General features: G+C 42.5%; 1 protein-coding gene across 1 annotated transcript in view; it reads left to right on the top strand.

Annotated features, from left to right (window-relative positions):
- The window catches only part of ctnnd2a (catenin (cadherin-associated protein), delta 2a), a 396,135-nt gene that overhangs the window by 274,222 nt on the left and 97,171 nt on the right, over positions 1-24,742 (top strand). The window contains exon 15 of the mRNA XM_067434320.1: positions 9,833-10,046. Coding sequence (XP_067290421.1) covers positions 9,833-10,046 — 214 coding nt within the window. The remainder of the gene's footprint in view (positions 1-9,832; positions 10,047-24,742) is intronic.

A 24,742-nucleotide genomic window follows, 5' to 3' on the forward strand; every position in this document is an offset into this window, starting at 1 on the left:
TTATTTTCTTTTTACCTTTATTCTACACTGCTCTGTATCTCCTTGTAAAAACGGTCTGATGGTTTCCGAGTTCTATGAAGCAGTCCCTCAAAAATGCACAATGGGCTCAGATTGGTTAGCTGACCCAGTGTGTTCTGATCCGCTAACCGCCTAGTGCACGTGTTTGATGATCGGCCAGTTATCACAGGCTGTGGACGGGGTGCCGCCATTACATGTTTTCAACACTGACAGGGAGTCGGAGACTGCTGGATTTACAACACAAGATCATCCACTTCACCGGATATATGTAATGTGACAGTACGTGAGGGAACAGGGTAGAAAATTATTGTGTTAGTTGATCGGTAAAGTTATCATGGGCTGTGGGTGTCCGGCCGCCGGTATATGTTTAAACACTGACGGGGATGGGGCCTGCTGGATTTACAACCTAAGATCATTCACTTCTCCTGAATGACGTCACATTTTTCTGATTGTGTAATGTAATTTGAGTGTATGAAACCTAAAATAAACATTAAAAGACACTGAGCTCAGTTCGTCTCTCACTCACTCAGCAGCATTTTACCAAATATTAACATTACAGGAAAACACATAGATGAAAAATAAATCATACTTACAGGTTGTGGCCCGTAAACAGCTTCTGTTTTTAAAGTTGGAACTGCTCTATTTTTTAGGACAAGCTGTTGTGCGAATCCTGCATTGAACTTGCGACGATTGTGAGCTTTCTTCCGTAAAAATGAGCACATAGAGCGAGATTTTGGGTAATAATTATGAGGGACTGAGTTAAACATTTATTTTAAGCAATGATCCCTAACTCCCCCATCACTAGAAAGGCTGAACAAAGTGGACCAGCAATCCAGATGAAAATAACAGCGTCTCGTCTGCATTGTACAACTCCCTTAAACTTTGAGCGTTGTCACTTTGCAGATGTTGTTTACGCTCAAACAGCAACATTACACACTACACACTAGCTAAAGTTAGAAAAGTGAAATCGTGTTTTACCACCCCTTTAAAACGCTGGCGGGGAAAGAGTTAGAGACGATCTGTATACATACAAAATATTGTAGAATTTGATTGGATGGACATCTCTTGTCTAAACTAGAATGTTGGCAGTGAACAAAGATATTTCTCATTGCATTTAAAAGTGAATATGTCTATTTTTTGTATATTTCATTATGTATTTAGCTTTCTTTCTTTTTTTCTCCAGTTCTTAACCCAATCAGAAGCACTGCGGCCCACTTTTGGGTTATGACCCACCAGTTGAGAACCACTGATCTGTTTCATCCCACTGTCATCCTATCAGAGGTCTCTAAAAAGGTCAAACATTCATTGCTCATGGGCTTAACATATCCAATACATTATGCAACAAGCATGTGTTGGTGTGGTACATTGTACATATGTAAACTCTTCATATACAGAAGTTTTCTACAATGGTATTACTGTGTCATTCTCAGTTAGATGCAGTTTACTTTTCAAGACTTTGACCCTGGCATCTGCTTCAGTAAAGGTCCAGGCATCACAAGGACAGCAGAAAGGATGATTATGGATGAATTATGGAAGATACCATTAATGGTATCTAAATGTTATTTCAGGAGAGGAATGCATTTGTGGTGCAACAAATTGTGTGTGTGCGGTTGCTTGGTAAAAAGGTACAGTCAATTATATGTGACAGTACAGCAGCAGATGGTGCCGAAGACCTGAACGACTTATTTCACCCCTGACTTTTTTTTTTTCATTCTTTTTCAACATACATAAATGCTTTCACATTATGGCGCGGATAGTGAAAAATGACACCAGTCTGCAGCACTATGGGTTGCAGGCCTGTTAATGGCTTTTTCCCCCATCTTCCTACATTTTTTATAGGCTGTCTAAGGTCTTGCATAAATACAGTTATACTTATTTTGTTGGTCCCCATTAGACATTCTGTTGTCTAATGGGGACTATAAGTACCATGTCAAATAACTCTCATTGGTATTAGTTGAGTATTAGTAGACAGAGTTAGGATTCGTAGGATAAGTTGACATACAGTACTTGCAAAGTTACTTATAGTCATATGCCTTTTTTTTACCTTCAAAATAAAGTGTTAGCAGATATTAAGCAGACAATCTAAACTCTACTAATACTCTAATAAGAGGTAGTTGACATGTAGGTGCAATGTTACAGAATGTCTGAAAGGGACCATCAAGGTAAAGTGTTACTGTAAAATAAAGTATAAATATACTGTGCTAATCAGATTACAATCAAGTCAAACAAATTACTCTTATGGTTCGAAGACATATGCCTACTTTGTTATGTGCTTGAAGTGTGTTTATGTTCAACTGAAGAAATAAAGGACAAACAGGTTTGGAATGACATAAGGGTGAGTAAAGTATTTTAGTTAGAGTAGAATAGTTAGAGTATTTTATTACAGTATTCTGTCCTCACCAAATTCAGTTTGTCATCCGAACGTCATTTTCTCAAAATACATCACATTACGGAGGTAAAATGGGCTGTGAATGCCATTTCATATTGACGGATTTATAGAAAGATGTAAAGGAACTTTAACCAGACAGGAACTAGCACAGACTGAAGCGGACTCGGAGGGGAGAGGAGGACGGCTATCAGATGACAGAGCAGTATCTCCCTCAGCAGAGGTGAGGAGAATACTGATTAGCACAGCATTTCAACCAGACAGGCTGAGATCTGATGTTTATGGTCTTCCTGCTGATCCACTGGCCAAGTGCAAAGGCAGCTCTTTCTCGTCCTTAGCTGGCCACTATTTATAGCAGGTGGCTCCAGAAAAGCTCCACGGGTCTGTCTCCTTTGTGGCCCGTCTCTGGTTAAAGTTCAGCTTTATCAGCCCTTTTGGGGGGAAAATCTAATCCGTCAATATCCATTTGCGCGTGTGCTGTGGAGTCGAGAGGAAGCACTTCCGTCTGGCCGGCTCATGCCTCTAATTGAATATCTCAGCCTCTCCGGACAATGTTAACACTCAATTAATTTCTCATGCACAAGAAAGCAGTTCACTTCTCGAACAACCCAGCTAACAAAATAAGTTCTAACATAACATGTTCTAACTTTCCCATTAAGTAACATCCAGGTTTTTTTTGTTTTTTAATATTCAAATAAAATGTTTTGGTAATACTTCATAAGTATAGAGTAATAAAATGCTTACAAATCATTAAAGAGACAGTTCACCCAAAAATGATTTACTCACCCTCCTGTCTTTCTAGGTGTATATGACATTCTTCTTTTAGACGAATGCAATCGATTTATTAAAAAGAATGTCCTGGCTTTTCCAAGCATTATAATTACAGGGACAATTAAATGAAGAACTCACTATTTGTATGTAGCCTATTAATATATAAACACGATAGAGAGTACAATATTTTGACTATGAATTAACTATAAACTTAAAATGTGTAAGTACTTTACTACTGTATACATTAAAACAAATGTTTGATGAATGTCCAACCAAAACGTATATAAATATCGTATTTATTCTAATGTTTTAAGAACGTTATTAGAGACCAGGGCCCGTATTTATCAAGCTTCTCAAAGTGCTATTTTAGTCTTAAGTGCTGAGAATTCATGAAATTTACTCCTTTACTTTCAAACTTAAGTATAAAAGCAAGTTATCAAATGTCTTAAAGCTAAGAATCACTCTTACTCTCCCAGTTATTTAAGCCCGCTCGAGAGGTCTCTCAAGTGGTTAGGAGTTGCCAGTATGGGCTTGAGATGGCACTGAGGAGAAAGAGACGTGTGTGAATCTTTCAAGAGAGGGAGAATGTGTTCGAAATGTTTGACGACAAGCAGTTAGCCAAACGGTATCGTTTGGACAGAGCAGACATCCTCTTTTTCGGCGCTGGTTAATGTTGGGTTTAATAATAAATAAATAAATAAACTCTGTTCGATGAATTCAGCAAGCGGTAGCGATCGCTTCTTCCTCCTGCCAGTTCGGTTTTCTTTTGGAATCCATGGTGGCTGATTATATTTTTAAAAATCAAGGCTATATATAGGCAGGTCAGTTAACAGCACACCAGTTTAAAAATTGTAATTAAGACATGGATGAAAACATGTTTATCTCTCATTTCAAATGTGTATATTATAATGTATTCTCTTGAAAACTCTTTATTGTCAAATGTGTGTTGGATGTAAGCTACTCTTAGGAACTTCATCATTTAATGTGAATTTATCTGAGGATATTCTTAAATAAGGACATCTATTCAGTGATTGGTTCATGCCTATGACATCATCCAAAATCCTGTTTGTGGCACAGCAAAGTGTTGTAAAGACTGACACTTAAGATTTAGTCATAGACTTTACTTAATTAAAGTGTGATTGAGAGGCTTGATAACTAACTTTTAAGCGCAGCTTTGAGCCAATAATTTTTTTACAGATACTCTCTCTTAATATCTTAGTTTCGTTGGGGAAAGGATAAGCAAAAATACAACATTGTAACAAATTAGCTCAAAGGGGAAATATTAATAATTAATCATAACTTGTTATAATAATTATTCATATTTGGATCAGTTAACCGAATGAACTTAATGTAACTGAATTAATATTACAACCAAATAATCTGTTTGTCAAGACAACATTCAGTATACTGACTGTCTGTTAACTCTACAGAAAGGATATTTTTCTGTGTTCGCTTTTAAAATATATATTTATTTATTTTATCTCGTAGCCATGATTGGTTTGTTAAAGTGACAATTTATTTATAAGCAGACCAGAATTAACTTGTACAAATATTCACAAAGGTTATTTAACTAAAACACAAACACATAACTAATCTACACAAACATACACACGAGCACACACACATGGGTAGAATGGAATGACTGTCTATGACTGGAAGGCACGAGTTTGGGCTTGACCAAAGAGGAAGGTGCACTTCTCAGCGGGAGAGTTCCTTTGTTTAAAAAAGGTTAACTTATTGGGTTGAGTTGAAAATGTTTGTGTTCATTTATATTCTGATAAATATAACAAACACCACATTCTATAAGAAAGTAATGTCCATCAAATTGTGAGTCGTTAAATGGGGAATATTATATTGGACACGCCAGCTAGATGGGCTAATGTCATCAAGCATGCATAACACTATACAATATAAAAAGACAATACACAAACAGTAATGATACACAAAATAAACTGGGAAAATAAATGCATGTTCATTCATTAAGATTGTCAATTAATTAGTGGATAGAATTCAATTTCTATAGGGGGTTGTCTGTCTGTTTCTAATTCACAGTGGGGCAACTAGACATCAAGTAGCCTGCCTGGGTCCTTAAGGAGATTAAATTGTAAAGTGTGTGTGTTCAATCGGTCCAGTCGCTATAACATTAAAATACAGTGTATTTCCTGAAGATATTGTGTATCAGCATTTTGCCCCAAAGGCCCCCCCCCCCCTATAAGGAAATATTGCAGGGGCCCCACTTGAGGCTTTTTGACCAAAAGCATAAAAATGATTCAAAACAGCTTTTGTCATTGTAGTAAGTTCACATTTAAAGCAAACATATGAGAGTGGAGTAACAGATCTAAAAAGGGGTCGTTCAGCACCATTTGACAAAAGTGTTGTATAGCACCTTTAAAGATAGGTGCTATATAGCACTAAAAGTAGTTATCATGATTACAAGCCAATGAACAACTTTAAGGGCTATTTAGCACCATTTTTGTTTAGAGTGTACATTTTATATAATGTGTGTATATATATATATATATATATATATATATATATATATATATATATATATATATATATATATATATATATATATATATATACACACAAGTTAAAATGTACAGTCCGTATTAAAATAAGAACAAACTATCAAACTACAAGCAATAGCACAAACAATACAACAAAGATGAAATAAACTCTTCTGGCAGGAAAAATTTAAATTTAATAAAGTATAGGCTAATTAAATAAATAACACTGCATAGTCTTCATATCCTTATTTAAAGTTCAAGAGCAGTGTTTTTTTTTTATTATTATTATTTTTTTTTTGGCCTTTGTTGTTTGATTAACATTAGGGGGGGGGGGGGGGGGGATTGCCAATGGCGATTTAGTGTTCATTTTAGGCCATGGCTTTGAGAAAACCTTGCCAGCATGTTAACTAAAGTTCAGAGAACGTTCCCTGTTAGCTGGGAAAGCGGCCGCCTTTTAGTTCACCAGCACTGCTTGATAGAACATGCCAGAAACATCCCTAGTCTCTGCATTTATCCTCTGATGTTTTGTGGCTTCCAAACATCTGTTGCTTCTGAATATCACAATAATTAATTGGACTTCCTTTATGTAATGTTCGTGTACTGTCTCTCACCACATCTCTTGTGTGCGAATCTCACCACACGAATGAAACGAAGGCTGTGCGGTGACGCATGTGTCTGTCTGCCTCTCGGGATGAGCCGAGGCTTTGTTCTCCTGTTAGGTGTGGTTTGAATATTCATGCTGTATATGCAGTATAACCCCAAAACAGGAAGAAACAGGATCAGAAGTAACCTTATGGAATGGACAACCAGATCACTTCTCACCTTCAGACAAAGCCACATGAAGAAACAGGCTTGTAATCTCCATTGGAGTGAGTGCCGATGTGAAGCCAGAGCGATGATCTGTAGTGACGTGCTGTTCAGAAGCACATCTGCCATGGCTGGATCCTGCAGTCATCTAAAGCTAATGCAGCAGGGTATTGTATATGCATATTGGCAGCAGGACAGGAAATTGGAAATTCATAGTGCAATCACTTGATGAATCTGCAGATAGTCACAGGTGTGAGTGTGATTCTTGCGTAATAATTTAGCCCTGATGGTTCTGTCAAATCGTTCAAAATGCTTGGTGTGTGTTAGTCTGTAAAGGACCATATGATGGCAAAATAATCCAAATATAAAATATATTTTATTTTATTATTATATGATTTTATATATATATAAAACCATATATAATATATATATATATATATATATATATAATCATATATAATAACAATAATGACATCAATTTTTTTTCTCCTTTGTCAGCGTCTTCTTTTTATTCTTCTTTTATATATATTAAATATCATATATCATTTCTTCTAATATTTTTCTATCTTCTAAAGTTATTTTCTTCTAAAGTTTTTTATTAGTTTTAGTTTGTTTGTTTTTTTGGGGGGGGTCTTATATTTCTCTTAGCTCTTATATATATTTTATATGTTTCATGTCAGCGTTGTCATTTGTTATGTTATTTTTTAGTACTTAAACTCATTTAATTTAATTTAGCTGCCAAGGCAACAATTCAAATTTTCGTTTACATTTTTCATCAAATTTTTATGTAATTAAATATATTTTATTTCAGCTTTATTTCAGTTTTTTTTTATGTTTTAATTGTTTGTTAATTTAGCAGTTCAATGTATGTTATTTAATTTATTTGCCATTTAGTTTGTTTTTAATTAAATTGTATTATAGCTTATTAAAGCATATTAGTTTTAATTTACAATAACAACACTCGGACATTCTGCTAAATATTTCCTTTAGATTTCTACTGGGAAAAAAAAGTCATAATGATATTCAGGTGGAAAAATATGACATCTTGTTTATATGTGAGAGAACTATTCCTGAAAATATTATAAAATGGCAAGGGTTATCGAGATATACGAAGGCTGCGGTTGAGTTAATGTCAGTCACTGTTGTTTTTCTGTGGCCTTGAGAAACACATGGCTGTGTTTCGTAGTGCAGTCTCAGATCCTCTAATGAACTTGGCTGGCTTTAATTGACTTTAGTGTAGAACAGCAAAGCCCTGTTGATAGAGATTTACTCACACCTCTCAGTCTGTTTAGCTGTCTGAAGAGTGATTCATTCTCCTGCTCCCTCTAGTATTGATTTTTCAAATACACTGGTTATGGATTCAGTGCCTCCTATTTGTTCATTTATCCTTCAAATGATCTCATGGCCTGACGCTAAGCTGTTTTGGTGTGACTTAACACTGAATTCAGACTTTTTTCCGTCTTTTTTTTTTTTAAATGTGAGGCTGCTGAATGTTAGAAGGGAAAGGTCAATATTTCAAATGACTTCTCATGAGTTGAGGCCAAGCCTGCCGTGTTCTCGTTAACCAATAATTCTTGCTTGGATCGATTTAAGTTGCATTCAAATCAGGAGTTTGAGTTCAAAATGTGAATAGGAATGAGTTATCAAAGTCCCTTTCAGCCCACTGGCACCTCAAGTGGAGAAAAAAAAAACCTCCTGAGACTCTTTATTTTACAGGTCCTTTTTAAAAAATTTGCATATTGTGATAAAGTTCATTATTTTCCATAATGTAATGATAAAAATTAAACTTTCATATATTTTAGATTCATTGCACACCAACTAAAATATTTCAGGTCTTTTCTTGTTTTAATACTGATGAATCTCAAAAAATTAGCATATTTCATCGGACCAATAAAAGAAAAGTGTTTTTAATACAAAAAAGTCAACCTTCAAATAATTATGTTGTTATGCACTCAATACTTGGTCGGGAATCCTTTTGCAGAAATGACTGCATCAATGCGGCGTGGCATGGAGGCGATCAGCCTGTGGCACTGCTGAGGTGTTGTGGAGGCCCAGGATGCTTCGATAGCGGCCTTAAGCTCATCCAGAGTGTTGGGTCTTGCGTCTCTCAACTTTCTCTTCACAATATCCCACAGATTCTCTATGGGGTTCAGGTCAGGAGAGTTGGCAGGCCAATTGAGCACAGTAATACCATGGTCAGAAAACCATTTACCAGTGGTTTTAGCACTGTGAGCAGGTGCCAGGATGTGCTGAAAAACGAAATCTTCATCTCCATAAAGCTTTTCAGCAGATGGAAGCATGAAGTGCTCAAAAATCTCCTGATAGCTAGCTGCATTGACCCTGCCCTTGATAAAACACAGTGGACCAACACCAGCAGCTGACATGGCACCCCAGACCATCACTGACTGTGGGTACTTGACACTGGACTTCAGGCATTTTGGCATTTCCTTCTCCCCAGTCTTCCTCCCGACTCTGGCACCTTGATTTCCGAATGACATGCAAAATTTGCTTTCATCTGATAAAAGTACTTTGGACCACTGAGCAACAGTCCAGTGCTGCTTCTCTGTAGCCCAAAGTGGCTTGACCTGGGGAATGCGGCACCTGTAGCCCATTTCCTGCACACGCCTGTACACGGTGGCTCTGGATGTTTCTACTCCAGACTCAGTCCACTGCTTCCGCAGGTCCCCCAAGGTCTGGAATCGGTCCTTCTCCACAATCTTCCTCAGGGTCCGGTCACCTCTTTTCGTTGTGCAGCGTTTTTTGCCACACTTTTTCCTTCCCACAGACTTCCCACTGAGGTGCCTTGATACAGCACTCTGGGAACAGCCTATTCATTCAGAAATGTATTTCTGTGTCTTACCCTCTCGCTTGAGGGTGTCAATGATGGCCTTCTGGACAGCAGTCAGGTTGACAGTCTTACCTATGATTGCGGTTTTGAGTAATGAACCAGGCTGGGAGTTTTTAAAAGCCTCAAGAATCTTTTGCAGGTGTTTAGAGTTAATTAGTTGATTCAGATGATTAGGTTAATAGCTTGTTTAGAGAACCTTTTCATGATATGCTAATTTTTTGAGATAGGAATTTTGGGTTTTCATGAGCTGGAAAATAATGATCTTTATCACAATATGCTAATTTTTTTAGAAGGACCTGTATATTCTTCTAAGTGTTTCTTCAACTTTTAGAATCTTTTTACAGAATTTACTGAATTGAACATGTGGACTTGTTTTACTTTTGCTACGTTTTAGATGCTTGTGTAAATTTGTTTGTTTTCCCCTCATTCCGAACCCCTTAAAATATGGAAACGCATATCCTCCATCACCCTCTATCTGTCTGTTTCTCTCAGATACGGAGGCAGGGTGGTATTCAGTTGTTGGTGGACCTGTTGGATCACAGGATGGCTGAAGTACACAGAAGCGCCTGCGGTGCCTTGAGGAACCTCGTTTACGGCAAGGCCAATGATGATAATAAAATAGCTTTGAAGAACTGTGGTGGTATTCCTGCGCTGGTCCGTCTGCTGCGCAAGACCTCAGATGTGGAAGTCAGAGAACTGGTTACAGGTAAGATCTTCTGCTGGCTCTGACATGCCTCTTTTTAGTTTAAGTTTAGTTTAAGACATTTTAATTTCCTCTATCACATTGTTTCAGGAAAGAGAATTTTCTTATGCCAGGTCGTTAATTCTATTTATCTCTCGCCCTTGTTCTCTCTCTTTCTCTCTCTCTTTATATATATATATATATATATATATATATATATATATATATATATTTAACACTGATCAGGCCTAATATTCCTAATATTGTGTTGGTCCCCCTTTTGTTGCCAAAACAGCCCTGACCCGTGGAGGCATGGACTCCACTAGACCCCTGAAGGTGTGCTGTGGTATCTAGAGATGTTAGCAGAAGATCCTTTAAGTCCTGTTAGTTGCAAGTCCTCCATGGATTGGACTTAGTTTGTTCAACACATCCAACAGATGCTCGAATGGATTGAGATCTGGGGAATTTGGAGGCCAAGTCAACACCTCAAACACGTTACTTGCTCTTCAAACCAATCCTGACCCATTGTTGCTTTGTGGCAGGGTGCATTATCCTGCTGAAAGAGGCCACAGTCATCAGGGAATACTGTGTACATAGTCTGCAACAATGTTTAGGTAGGTGGTATGTGTCAAAGGAACATCCACATGGATGGTAGGATCCAAGGTTTCCCAGCAGGACATTGCCTAGAGCATCACACTGCCTCCGCCAGCTTGCCTTCTTCCCATAGTGCATCCTGGTGCCATGTGTTCCCCAGGTAAGCGATGCACATGCACCTGGTCATCAATGTGATGTAAAAGAAAAATCAGACCAGGCCACCTTCTTCCATTGCTCGTGGTTCAGTACTGATTATCACATGCCCACTGTTGGCGCTTTCGGCAGTGGACAGGGGTCAGCATGGGCACCGTGACTGCTCTATGCAGCCCCATACGCAACAAACTGAGATGCAGTTAGTAGCTTGTCTGTTTGATCAGACCACATGGGCCAGCCTTTGCTCAAATCATTACACTTGCCCATATTTTCAGCTTCTAACACATCAACTTTGAGGACAAAATGTTCTCTCGCTGCTTAATATATCCGTCCTACTAACAGGTGCCGTGATGATGAGCTATTCTTCATCTTCCCAAGACTAAGCTTAGCACTGTGTGTGATCAGGCTTTCTGTTCTGCCGCTCCTCAGATTTGAAATGCCCTACCCGACCATCTGAGGGCACCTCAAGCTCTTGAGACTATTAAAAAAGGACTTAAAACATTTATGTTTTGGGAGAGCTTATGTCTTTTAGCTATTAAGTCTATTTGTATTTTCCCATTTTTAAATGATCTTAACTGTAGCAGTTTCAGATTTGTTCAAAATGTAAAGTGCAATACAAATAAAATGTATTATTATTATTATTATTATTATTATCAGTGTTATTCACTTCACCCGTCATAATGTTTTGTCTGATCAGTGTACTGTTTCTAAAATTAACATCTTCAGTCTCTTTTTTAAAACATAATGAGGAATGGGGGGTTTCATATCTAATAATCTATTTCAAAGTTCAAACCTCATATTAAATAAATATTGCTTTTTGTTTTATTATTTTGTTTTATTATTTAAAGAACAATGTCAAATGTTGGGGGGTTTTGAATATAAGATGACTTCATTTTGTTCTCAGACAACTGCAGGTTGCTGTATACAGCTCTGGAAAAAAATAAGAGACCACTTAAAATTGAGAAATTCAAGTTAAGTTGTCTCTTATTTTTTCCGGAGCTGTATGTATGGAGCATTATCATTATTATATATATATTATTATTATTATTTCATTTTCTGTTTTTCTTTTTTTCGCTCTAGTGAATCAGTTAATTCACAAATTTAACACTCTGCACTACATACATAATCCTACTATACTTTTGACACTTATGTACATTTTATTGCATTATTTTATTTTCAGAAGTTTGCTAATACATTCCAATTAAAATTGTCTGTCTTGTCCATTTAATGATGAGCTAGGGAAAGAGATATTTTCTCCAAAATAAATGCCCTGTCACAAAAAAAAAAAAAAAAAAAAAAACATACCCAAAGGCTTTGCATTCCCAAACATGCTTCTAAATTGTTTCTGTAGCAGAATGGATAGACTTTGGAGCAGAGCCACGCTGGAAATGCCTGCTATGCGCTGAATTCAGATTAACATATAAATTAAAAGCATTGCACACAGGGCACTTAGAGAGACTCCCTGTCACAAATTAATCAGCGCGCTGGAAGCCTCAAGGTCTCTGGCTGCCCAGAGGATTCTCAGCCTCTCAATCTCCAGCAAAGCAGCACATCTGAGTCATGCTTTGCCTGCCTGTTTGACTCTGCAGGAGCGTGCTTTTTTTGACATGCAGAAAGTAAATGTAGCCATATGGACGCACTCGGACCTGATGGTCAGGTGTCCTGTCAGCCAGCTGTCCTGTCAGTGACTCTGGTCAAATCTTTCTATCTTGGAATATGTTCAAACACAGTTTGAAAGCCAACGTCTTTACAAATGTCTCATTTGTAGCCAAACTGCCTTTTACATAGTATTTCAGTTTGTGCATTTTGTATTGGAGAAGGGTTGTGAAGCTTTAAAACGCTCAACCGCCTTTCATTATGCATCCTCAAACAAAATAAGCTATGCAACACATTTTGACATATAGTTTTTGTTTAGAGGCTCTACAGAGCACACCATGAAAGATAAATAGAGGAGTGTTTGGCTTTTGTGAGCACGAGCATGTTCCTTTATAAATCTCATGGCTGTGAAGAACAGATGGAATACTGGTCTGAGGGAACAGGAAGCTAGCAAGACACACAGACGACAGAGCATCCCCCGAGAAACTGTCTGAATCTTTTGGCAGCAAGAGATGTTTGAATTGCACTACTCAGTGCGATCGTATGCTGAAATAAGAGAGGATTTTTGCTTAGTTAGCCTCAGCGTCTGGGTTTTGTCTCTTTCTGCAGTTCTCTTGCCTTGTCTCAAATGGTGCTCTTGATGTGAAATTGGGTCTTGTGGCCTATATCCTCCATTTGCATTACCGTTTAGTAAGAAGTATCTTATGCTCACCAAGGCTGTATTTATTTAATTAAAAATACAGTTAAACAGTAAATAATTTTACAACTGTTAATATACATTAAATTGCATTTATTTTTGTGATGCAGAGCTGAATTTTTAGCATCATTACTCCAGTCTTCAGTGTCATATGATCCTTCAGAAATCCTTTTAATATTCTGATTCTGAGTTAGTGTTACTGAGTTAAATCCGCTACGTAAAAAAAAAAAAAAAAAAAAAAAAAGCATACTAAATACTAGGGGTGTATTGGTACTGAAAAATGAAGGTTCGGTGCGTACCTCAGTATTGAAGTCACGGTTCGGTATGGGTTTTTTTCAGGAGGGAAAAAACAAAACCTAAAATAGCTTTTTTTCCCCTTATTAAAGGGTTAGTTCACCCAAAACTGATAATTATATCAATAATTACTTACCTTAATGTCGTTCGACACTCGTAAGATCTTCCTTGACACCAATGTCATTTCCTCTCTCAAGACCCATAAAAGACACTAAAGACGTCGTTACAAAGCCCATCTCACGACAGTAGCTCTACAATAATTGTATGAAGCGACGATAATAGTTTTTGTGCGCGAAAAAAAAACGAAATAACGACTTATAGTGATGGCCGATTTCAAAACAAAGTTTCGAATGTTATGACTCAGCGCGTCGATTCATGATTCTGATCGCCGATGTCACGTGATTTCAGCAGTTTGACATGCGATCCGAATAACGAATCAGTGCGCTGATTCATAACCGTTTGAAACTTTTTTTGTTTTGTTTTTTGCGCACAAAAACTATTCTTGTCGCTTCGTAAGATTATTGTAGAGCCACTGTAGTGAGATGGGCTTTGTAACAACGTCTTTAGTAGCTTTTATGGGTCGAGAGAGAGAGAGAGAGAGAGAGAGAGAGAGAGAGAGAGAGAGAGAGAGACAGAGAGAGAGACAGAGAGAGAGAGAGAGAGAGAGAGGAAATGACATTGGTGTCAATGAAGGCCTTTCTCAGCCATCGGATTTCAACAAAAATATCTTAATTTGTGTTCCGAAGATGAACGAGTTCTTACAGGTGTCGAATGACGTTAGGGTAAGTAATTAATGACAAAATTTTCATTTTTGTGTGAACTAATACCCTTTAAACAATGGTTTACTGAAAAAATTGTGTCTTTAAATAAATTATAATTACAATTTTAAAATAAATCTCTGCTAATTCTGTAAGCTATATATAGAGAGGCCTTACTTGCACATTACTGGGTGCGTCTCAATCAGCTCCCTAGTTCAGTAGACAGGACACTGATCAGGACATAAGTCAATGAGCTGACACCCTGATCAGTGCCCTGACTACTGAACTATAGGGAGCTGATTGAGACACACACTATAATTTTAAAGGTTATAATTAGACTAACAACAGACTATTCAAACTATTCAATTCAGCTGCTTTTTATTTGATGTAATAATACACACTTACATAAAAATTGTGTGCAAACATGTAAATTGCATATAAGGCAATTGTTTCTACTTAAAATATATTAATTTACACAGTGTCCATCATAGCTTGATTTCATAGGCAGATTTGTTTAAACATACATTAAATAGTGAAGACAGGTTAAGTAAAATAAATACAGGCTAATATAGTGCATATATTTACATATATTTCTCTTGAGCTAGCAAGCTGTGGACACTGAATGACATGCCTGATGTAAATGTTACGTGACATATTGTTTGCAAGCTGAGGCAGGCATACAGAGATCTGTTATGCCACATCAAAGAGAGTCAAAATGGTATTTATTGTTTGAATTTCATGATAAAATGGACATAATTTGAGAGATGAGATTTTGTGTCTTAAAAGGAACAAAACACAGAGCTTATTACTATTATTGGTATTAAAAGTGGTTAATGGGCTACACTCCAAACCGAAAGACATGTACCAAAAATTCTCTGTATGAATACGTGTACCGCTACACCCGTACTAAATGCTGAAAAAGATCATCTGATAACACAGCCGTCACAGCATGGCAGTTTACCATATAAAAGATAGATAGGCTAAATGTTCCTTTTGAAATCTGCTATAGTCCTTGATTTAAAAATAAATCTCAGAGACTTCTAGCAATGCACTTGAATGAATAGTTCATGATTTTAAAAGTGTTAAATATTTGCTATAGTCTAGTTATCGCTTTAGGTTGCTGTTAGATGATGATCTGAATCTTAAAATAGACAGAAACCATTAGATATTGTAAGGCGTAAACCATATTACCATATCTCCATATTTTGTGGGTTTTTTTCTTCCTCATCCATCATTACTATTGGTCACCCTTTACATCTGCCTGTGGGTTTTGTATACTTACATGCCCACAATATCAAAAATGACACTTCAAATTCAACTATTTACATCTGTCTCCACAGAGGCAGGCTGTCAAGTGAAGATGTCTGTGGGATTTTTGTTCGGTACAGAGAGATACCCTAGTGCAATGAAGCAGTTTAAATCTGGGCCTGTGTTCTGCTGGCATGAGATTTGATCTTGGTCAATGTCACCACTGACGACAATTATGTCCTTGTAGTGCTCTAGTATTAAGCCTTCCTCTCTTTCTCTTTCTTTCTTTCTTTTTCTCTCTGGTTCCCTCATGAGAAGCGGTCTCTGATTAGATACCCTCTCAGTTCAGCAATCAAGGTTGTTCTTCCCTGTTCAGAATGCATGCTTCTGTTCAAAGACTTCAGAAAGTGAAAGTCAAGAAGAAAAATGAGCGGCAGACGACTACTAGAAATAGCGACAGCAATAAGAATCTCACACATTTATAAACATGCAGAATAAGACACAATATTGAATTGTAAGGCAGATGTTGACGATACGATCATTTTAAAGTTTTGACTGAAACAGCTCAGTTTGCACAAAACATATTCTTGCTAGATAGTAATTGAATGCTGTGCTTGAATGTGGTGCTTGTGGTGCAAAAATGATAGCAATTTCAGTATCCCACCAGTAGTAATAATCCAGTTTTTAAGGTTGTCTCTGAATAATATAGCAGCAATCTACTGAACCTCTAGTACAGTATAAAACCGTGTATATTTAAAGGGATAGTTCACCCAAAAAGGAAAATTTGATGTTTATCTGCTTACCCCCAGGGGATCCAAGATGTAGGTGTGTTTGTTTCTTTAGTAGAGCACAAATGAAGATTTTTAACTCAACCATTGTTCGTGTAATGCATGTCAATGGGCGTATTTCTTTGAGAGTAAAAACACATAGACATACGAATCCATATTAAACCCTGTGGCTCGTAGCAACACATTGATGTCTTAAGACACGAAACGACCGGTTTCTGTGAGAAACCGAACAGTATTTGTTATTTTGTACTTAGGAGTAAGAAGGTCAAAAAAACAGCGTTATCATAGATATATATTTACTTAGATGCCTCATTCTACCGATCAGAGCAGGCACTAATGAGTTATCTATATATATATATATATATATATATATATATATATATATATATATATATATATATATATATATATATATATATATAATGTATGTCACTAATGAGGAATCTATGATCACAAAGTTTTTTTTTTTACCTTCTTTGACGGAAGTAATGGCCAATCACCAACCAATCGTTTCGTGTCTTAAGACATCAATGTGTCACCACAAGCCACAGGGTTTAATATGGATTCGTATGTCTATGTGTTTTTACTCTCATAGAAAAACACCTCATTGGCATGCATTATACGAGCAATGGTTGGAGTTAAAAATCTTTATTTGTGCTCTCCTGAAGAAACAAACACACCTACATCTTGGATGCCCTAAGGGGTAAGCAGATGAACATCAAATTATCTTTTTTGGGTGAACTATCCCTTTCAAACCGTTGCATAGAAAACAGTATCAACATCCATTTGCTATTGCAAGTGTATGTTTTCAAAACATTATCCATATATTTTAATGGTGCGAAGACCTCTTGTGAAAGATCTGGGCAAAATATCTTTACTTTGATTCCTCAATATTAGGAAGGTCATAATGTAATGCCTGATTGGGGTATGTATTAGTGTTCTCAGCATTAAGTTAACATTCATTTAATTTAAAAATCCCTAACGCATTAAAATAATTGAATGCAAATAAATTACAAAAGTAGGATAAGTGAAGCTGCATTATTAACATCATTCCTGTCACGCAGTTAGATCGCTTTAGAAGTCGGTATATCAGACCATTTTAAGCTCTTAAACTCTGGGCAAGTTTTCAGTGATCCAGTGAGCGCTAATATAAAAAAGGCCAGGCTAATAAAGACCCCAAAGAGAAAAGAGACTCACATTGCGCTATTATTATTTATCCCACTGTGTGCTTTGCTTTAAAACAATAGCTCTGCCATATTCTACGATTGTTTCTGAAGAGCACAATGGTAAATGGACTGCATTTATATAGCGCTTTTATCCAAAGCGCTTTACATTTTTGCCTCACATTCACCCATTCACACACCGACGGCGATGTCAGCCATGTAAGGCGCCATCCAGCTCGTCTGGAGCAGCTGGGGTTAGGTGTCTTGCTCATGGACACTTCGACACTTGGTCAGATGGAACAGGGGATTGAACCACCAACCTTCTGGTTTGTAGACAACCTACATGAGCCACTGCCGCCCCAATCTTGGTGGCGTACAGGAGTAAGCGCGTGAGAGTCGCATTTTAGGCCGAGAGACAGCGAGAGAACGGCACACAGTACATTTGCGTAATCGCGTTGTTTCCACACACACACTCAGGAAAATGTTTGATTTGTCATGTGTATTTTGCCGTGTTTAGTAATCTTAGGTTTATGCAGTCAAGCCAAGGCAGTTGATTTATTTTTTTGCTGTCTCCATATACTCCTGTTCAGTATCACAGCTTGACTCATCTAAAAGGAAAACAAGCTCATTGTTGTTGCTCTGTAAACATATCATATGCTGAATTCTGTCAAGTTTTCTTTTTCATGGGTCCTTTGGTGTGCATAAGTGTATTATATAATAGAATTAAATGGACTTGGTTAATTATTAGGGGTTCTTTTGGAGTCTCCAACAGCTCTTTAAGCTTGCAGAAAATACTGTTTTGATACAGAATAATGTATTGACCTTCAATCTGATTGTTTACTTTGCTGGATATAGCAAATGATGACAAAATTAATGCAATAAACAAGATATATGGGATATGTTTAATTTCACGTTAACTGTGCTATTAACCACACAACAAAAGTGTGATTAATCTGATTAAACCTTTTGATCGATTGACAGCACTAATATATTGCCATCACAGGAATAAATTACATTTTAAAATATATTCAATTTTCAAATAGGAAAAACGTCTCGGTTACGTATGTAACCCTCGTTCCCTGAAGGAGGGAACGGAGACGTACGTCAGAACTGAACCGACGAATGGGATCTTACTTTAGAGACCAATCCTACTTCGAGCATCTAACAACGAGCCAATGAAATTTGGCATGCGATCACGCATTCCACGCTCCGCCCCGCAGCGCGGGTATAAATAGGAAGTGGAATGGTAGATCAGCGCTTTTTCTGCTGAGGAGCCGAAAGGTGACCGGACTCCCAGCGGAAGCACAGCATCTGGCGACGGGACGTACGTCTCCGTTCCCTCCTTCAGGGAACGAGGGTTACATACGTAACCGAGACGTTCCCTTTCAGTCGGTCACGTTCGACGTACGTCAGAACTGAACCGACGAATGGGATCCCTTATGGAAAACGCCAGGATGCTGGCCCTTCCAGCGTCCTGCTTGAGCGCACTGCACCGTCTAGTATGGTACGGAAGTCAGGGCTCCAAGCAGGGAGTACAGTCACTGCTGTTTCTGCAAGACCCACTCAGAATGACTATTGGATAACGCTGGGAAAGCGTGCCTACCTCGAGAGAGAGAGGGTACGCTGCGGGGCCACGTCCTTCAGGGAAGGAGAGGTGGCAGAATACACATAAGGACTAACCTGGCAGGGTAGTGCAACATATGGCAGTCTCTGGGGTGGTTCCAGCCTGATTGAAGGGGGGAAAGAACACGCCCAGAGACGACAGAGCGGGCTCTGTCGAGGGAAAGACACGGGGCTAGCCCGAAGGGTAGCTGGAACCGTGGAAGAATACACATATGGGGTTGCCGTGAGGGAACCGCTACATATGGGACCCAGCCTACAGCCACGTTTCACAAGCATACGGGTGCAGGCCTGGCGTCAGACGGTCCGCAACGTCTGACACCGGAGGGGTGACGGAGGAGCTCGACAGGGTTAGCCGGTTTCCCGGGGAACACAACTGGAGACAATAGACGCACGTATCCGGCCCAGAGGGCGGGAGTGGCGTTTCGCAAGCCGACACTTAGAACGGGCACTTAGCGCTCCTGGCCCCTGGGGGCGAGGATGCGGGAAGATACCGGCTCTACACGTAAGCTATAGAATCTAGCCAACGTGTTAGGTGTCGCCCAGCCCGCAGCTCTACATATGTCTGTCAGCGAGGCGCCTTGAGCCAGCGCCCAGGAAGAAGCAACACTCCGAGTGGAGTGAGCTCTTACACCGAACGGGCAAGGCACGTCTTGGGACTGGTAGGCCAAGACTATAGCATCCACTATCCAGTGGGCTAACCTCTGCTTGGAGACAGCCTTTCCCTTCTGCTGGCCTCCGTAACAGACGAAGAGTTGCTCTGAGGTCCGAAGGCTTTGGGTCCGGTCAACGTAAGCGCGAAGAGCGCGGACCGGACACAGCAAAGCCAGGGCTGGGTCTGCCTCCTCCGAAGGCAGCGCTTGCAGGTTCACCACCTGATCCCGGAAGGGAGTGGTAGGAACCTTGGGCACATATCCGGGCCGGGGTCTCAGGACAACGTGAGAGTTACCCGGCCCGAACTCTAGGCACGATTCGTTGACCGAAAGTGCATGCAGGTCCCCTACCCTCTTGATCGAGGCCAATGCCGTCAGGAGCACTGTCTTCATTGACAAGATTTTCAACTCACAAGACGCCAAAGGCTCGAAGGGAGGGCTCTGAAGTGCTCGGAGCACTAGAGCTAAGTCCCAAGAGGGTATCGAGGATGGACGAGGAGGATTTAGTCTCCTCGCACCTCTGAGGAACCTGACGATTAGGTCGTGCTTCCCCACGGACTTACCTTCTACTACATCATGGTACGCTGCTATTGCTGCAGCATATACCTTGAGGGTGGAGGGAGACAGCCTTCTCTCCAACCCATTCTTGCAGGAAGGAAAGCACGACACTGATCGAACACCTTCGGGGGTCTTCCCGGCGGGAAGCGCACCACTCAACGAACAGGTTCCACTTCAGAGCATAGAGGCGCCTCGTAGAGGGGGCTCTAGCTGAAGCGATGGTATCTACGACAGCTTGTGGTAGTCCATCTAGAACCTCCGCGTCCCGTCCAGGGACCAGACATGAAGATTCCAGAGGTCTGGACGCGGGTGCCATAACGTGCCCCGTCCCTGAGAAAGAAGGTCCTTCCTCAGGGGAATCGGCCAAGGAGGGGCTGTCGCGAGGAGTGTGAGTTCTGGGAACCAGGTCCGGTTGGGCCAATACGGCGCAACTAACAAGACCTGCTCCTCGTCCTCCCTGACCTTGCACAGAGTCTGTGCAAGAAGGCTCACTGGGGGAAACGCATACTTGCGTAGGTCCCGGGGCCAGCTGTGCGCCAGTGCATCTGTGCCGAGGGTACCCCCGGTTAGGGAATAGTACCACTGGCAATGGGTCGAGTCCGGAGAGGCAAACAGGTCGACCTGTGCGGCCCCGAACTGGTCCCATATCAGCTGGACCGCCTGGGGGTGGAGTCGCCACTCTCCCGGAGGTGTCGGCTGACGAGAGAGCTCGTCGGCTGTCTGGTTCAGCACACCAGGGACATGAATGGCCCGAAGCGACCTCAGCTGCTTCTGACTCCACAGGAGGAGGTGGCGGGCGAGTTGGAGCAGACGACGGGAGCGTAGACCACCCTGACGGTTGATGTACGCAACGGCCGTGGTGCTGTCCGTACGGACCAGTACATGCTTGCCACATAGCGGCCCCTTGAGGCGGCGGAGTGCCAGATGTACTGCCAGTAACTCGAGGCAATTGATATGCCAATGCAATTGCGGCCCCGTCCACAGACCAGCAACTGCATGCCCGTTGTACGTGGCCCCCCAGCCTGTGGTGGAGGCATCCGTGAACAGCACAGCATGCCTGGACACTTGTTCTAGGGGCACCCCGGCCCGGAGAAACGAAGTGCTGGACCACGGGCTGAAGGTTTGGCGGCAGTAAGGAGTCACTGGGACCCGGTACTGACCGCTCTGCCACGCCCACCTCGGGACTCGGCCATTGAGCCAGCGTTGAAGCGGTCTCATATGAAGCAATCCGAGCGGCGTGACCGCGGCTGCAGATGCCATATGCCCCAGGAGCCTCTGAAAGAATTTCAGTGGGACCGCTGTCCTGCTCTTGAACATATTCAAGCAGTTCAACACCGACTGGACTCGCTCCTCGGTGAGGCGCGCCGTCCGGTTGACCGAGTCCAGCTCCATACCGAGATAAGAGATCCTCTGTGTGGGACAGAGTTTGCTCTTCTCTCGGTTGACCCGAAGGCCCAACTGGCTGAGGTGACTGAGCACCAGGTCCCTGTGTTCGCACAACTGGTCCTTCGACTGGGCTAGGATCAGCCAATCGTCGAGGTAGTTGAGAATCCGAACGCCGCGTTCTCTGAGTGGAACAATGGCTGCCTCCGCGACCTTCGTAAAGACGCGGGGCGACAGGGACAGCCCGAAGGGCAGGACCTTGTACTGATATGCTTTCCCCTCGAACGCCAAACGTAGGAACGGTCTGTGTTGAGGGAGAAAGACACACGGAAGTACGCATCCTTCAGGTCGATCGCTGCAAACCAATCCTGGGGACGGATGCATTGGAAATGCGTTTCTGCGTCAACATCCTGAACGGGAGCTTGTGCAGGGCCCGATTCAGAACTCGCAGGTCCAGGATTGGTCATAACCCACCCCCTTCTTGGGCACAATGAAGTAGGGGCTGTGAACCCCGTCTTCATATCGGCTGGAGGAACCGGCTCGATCGCGTCCTTCGCCAGTAGGACCTCGATCTCTGACCTCAAGACCTGAGCATCGCTGCTTCGCACAGAGGTGAAGAGGATGCCCCCGTACTTGGGCGGCCGGCGCGCGAACTGAATCGCGTAGCCGAGTCTGATGGTACGGATGAGCCAGCGAGACGGCCCGGGGAGACCTAGCCAGGCCCCCAGAGACCGTGCAAGCGGGACCAACCGCACCACAGACGTGCCCGGGGTGGGGCAGCGAAGCGGAGTACTCTGGCCCGACTCGGGAGGCCCGGAGGTGGCCCGAAGTGTTGCCTGAGCATTCCTGGTTTGGACAGAGAGTGGGTGAGAAGGCCCGGAGGCGTCCTCGGAGCCCACTCTGCTGCCCACTGCCCGGAGGCAGGGAAGTGAAGCACTCAGCCCCGACCCGGGAGGCCCGTGGGCGGCCCGGAGTGTTGACTGAGTGCTCACGAGAGAGGAAGTGTGTGGGTGAGAAGGCCCGGGGGCGTCCTCGAGGCCCACACAACTGCCCCCTGGCGACGGGAGGGTAGGAAAGGAGTGACAAGGCCCGTGGGCGTCGCACACTGCCAACCTGACCCTCTTGGGGCCCAGAGAGAGAGGAAACTGCTCTTAAAATGTGGGTACCGCTGGACTCCGGAGAGCCAGTGGCAGAACCGAAACCAGTCAGGGCCCCCCGGTCCTCCTCCGGGGGGGTGGGGGAGGGATGCGAACATCGTCTCCCCCGAGCAGCTCCTGTTCTCCCTAGCCGGCCCGTCTCAGGGCCGCGTCCCCTTGCGCTTGCCTGCCGGTTAGCGGGCCCTGGACGGGTTGGGCGTCCCTCGCGTCCGGCACCCTGCTCCTCCAGTGGAGGCTGCTGCTCGGCTCTAGCAGGGTGGAGGCGGACGCAGGAGGGGATGCCCTCGGCGGCGAGCCGGCAGAGGCGCTGCGACCGACGACCGAGCAGCTGGTCGTCGGCACCCTGGTGCAACGCCTCCGTCTGCTCTAGGGCCACCAAGAACTGCTGGGCAAAGTTCTCGATGGTGCCGCCGAGGAGGCCAGCCCGACAGACAGGCTTTTCTTGCGCATATCTGCCAGGTTAGCCCCCTATTCCTGGACCACTAGTGTGGACACCGCCTGACCCAGGGAGCGTGCAGTGATTTTCGCCGCCCATAGGGCGAGGTCCAACACCGCACGCAGTTCCTGCACAACCCCTGGGCTGGGACTACCCTCGTGCGTGCAGGGCAGAGGGCAGTGAGAGAGGGAAAACAATGACACTTTTTTTTTTTTTTTTGTCTCATTTTTGGCCCTTTTGACCCTCCATATTTCCCTCTCTCCGATGCAGCAATTGACATCTGTCCTCTGCCAGAGCCAAAAATGAAACGCTAAGCCCTTTTCTCTTTAGGATCAGCGATTCCACCTTCAACTACCAGCAGGCATGCGAGACAGTGAACGTGGCCGTCAGAACGGCACACAGCGCACTGAGCGCTCAAGCCTCTATGAAGAAGGCAAGGCGAACAATGCCCTGACGTGGTCGTGTTCTCATGAGAGAATCCGTACCACCCACGAACAGAGTCTCAGCATGCTTTTGATGCGATAGAGGAGTGGGGGCCCGAGGGGATTTACCCGGCGGGGAATCCCCACTGTAATCCTCAGGCCACCAGCGCTTATCAGCCAAAGTAGCCCTTTTCCAGTAACACTAGAAATGAACTAGATCGGGGGATAGGCGAAGGGACTCGACCCCATCTGAGGTTTCATAGTCTCGACCGCGCATCTAGAGCGCCGACTGACGCGCGCCGGTTGTTGTGACAACCACCGCTGTCAGCCGGTCGCTCGACGGCACACGGCGCGCTGAACACTCGAGCCCTTTATGAGAAGGGGGAGACGAACAACGCGCCGACGTGACCATGTTCTTTACCAGAACATGAATCACCCACGATCGCAATCTCACATGCGCTCGTGGCCGTCAAAGAGGACAGGAAACAGTTGCATACCAGGAATACACGGTTTGAATGACATCTTGAAAAAGACGCAGGGTCAAACCGTGTTGCTCTTTTGTGAATGGAAAGCTGCTCTTTTAGTGTGCTGAAGCACTCAGGGAGATGACCGCGGCTCCACACAGTTCGTTCTGCAAGCCTGTGTGAGCTCTCAGTGATGTGTATTTGTGTGTGTAACGCCCAGCGAACCAACAGTTTGTATGGGAAACGCTCAGCGAACCAACAGTTTGTATGGGAAACGCTCAGCGAACCAACAAGCTCCTTTAGATCGCTTGATCACTGATCAGACGGTCTCTCACTGACGCGCCGTATCACCCGCACTGGCAGACTCTCTCACTCAACACTCTTTGACTCGTAGTCAGACACTCTTCGTAGGAAACAGTAAGCACTGCTCGGCTCCGAAGTAGAAAGCGCTGATCTACCATTCCACTTCCTATTTATACCCGCGCTGCGGGGCGGAGCGTGGAATGCGTGATCGCATGCCAAATTTCATTGGCTCGTTGTTAGATGCTCGAAGTAGGATTGGTCTCTAAAGTAAGATCCCATTCGTCGGTTCAGTTCTGACGTACGTCGAACGTGACCGACTGAAAGGGAAATGTGTGTGTGTGTGTGTGTGTGTGTGTGTGTGTGTGTGTGTGTGTGTGTGTGTGTGTGTGTGTGTGTGTGTGTGTGTGTGTGTGTGTGTGTGTGTGTGTGTGTG

Source organism: Pseudorasbora parva, chromosome 24 (assembly GCF_024679245.1).
Source record: "Pseudorasbora parva isolate DD20220531a chromosome 24, ASM2467924v1, whole genome shotgun sequence".
In the NCBI taxonomy this organism is placed as follows: domain Eukaryota; kingdom Metazoa; phylum Chordata; class Actinopteri; order Cypriniformes; family Gobionidae; genus Pseudorasbora; species Pseudorasbora parva.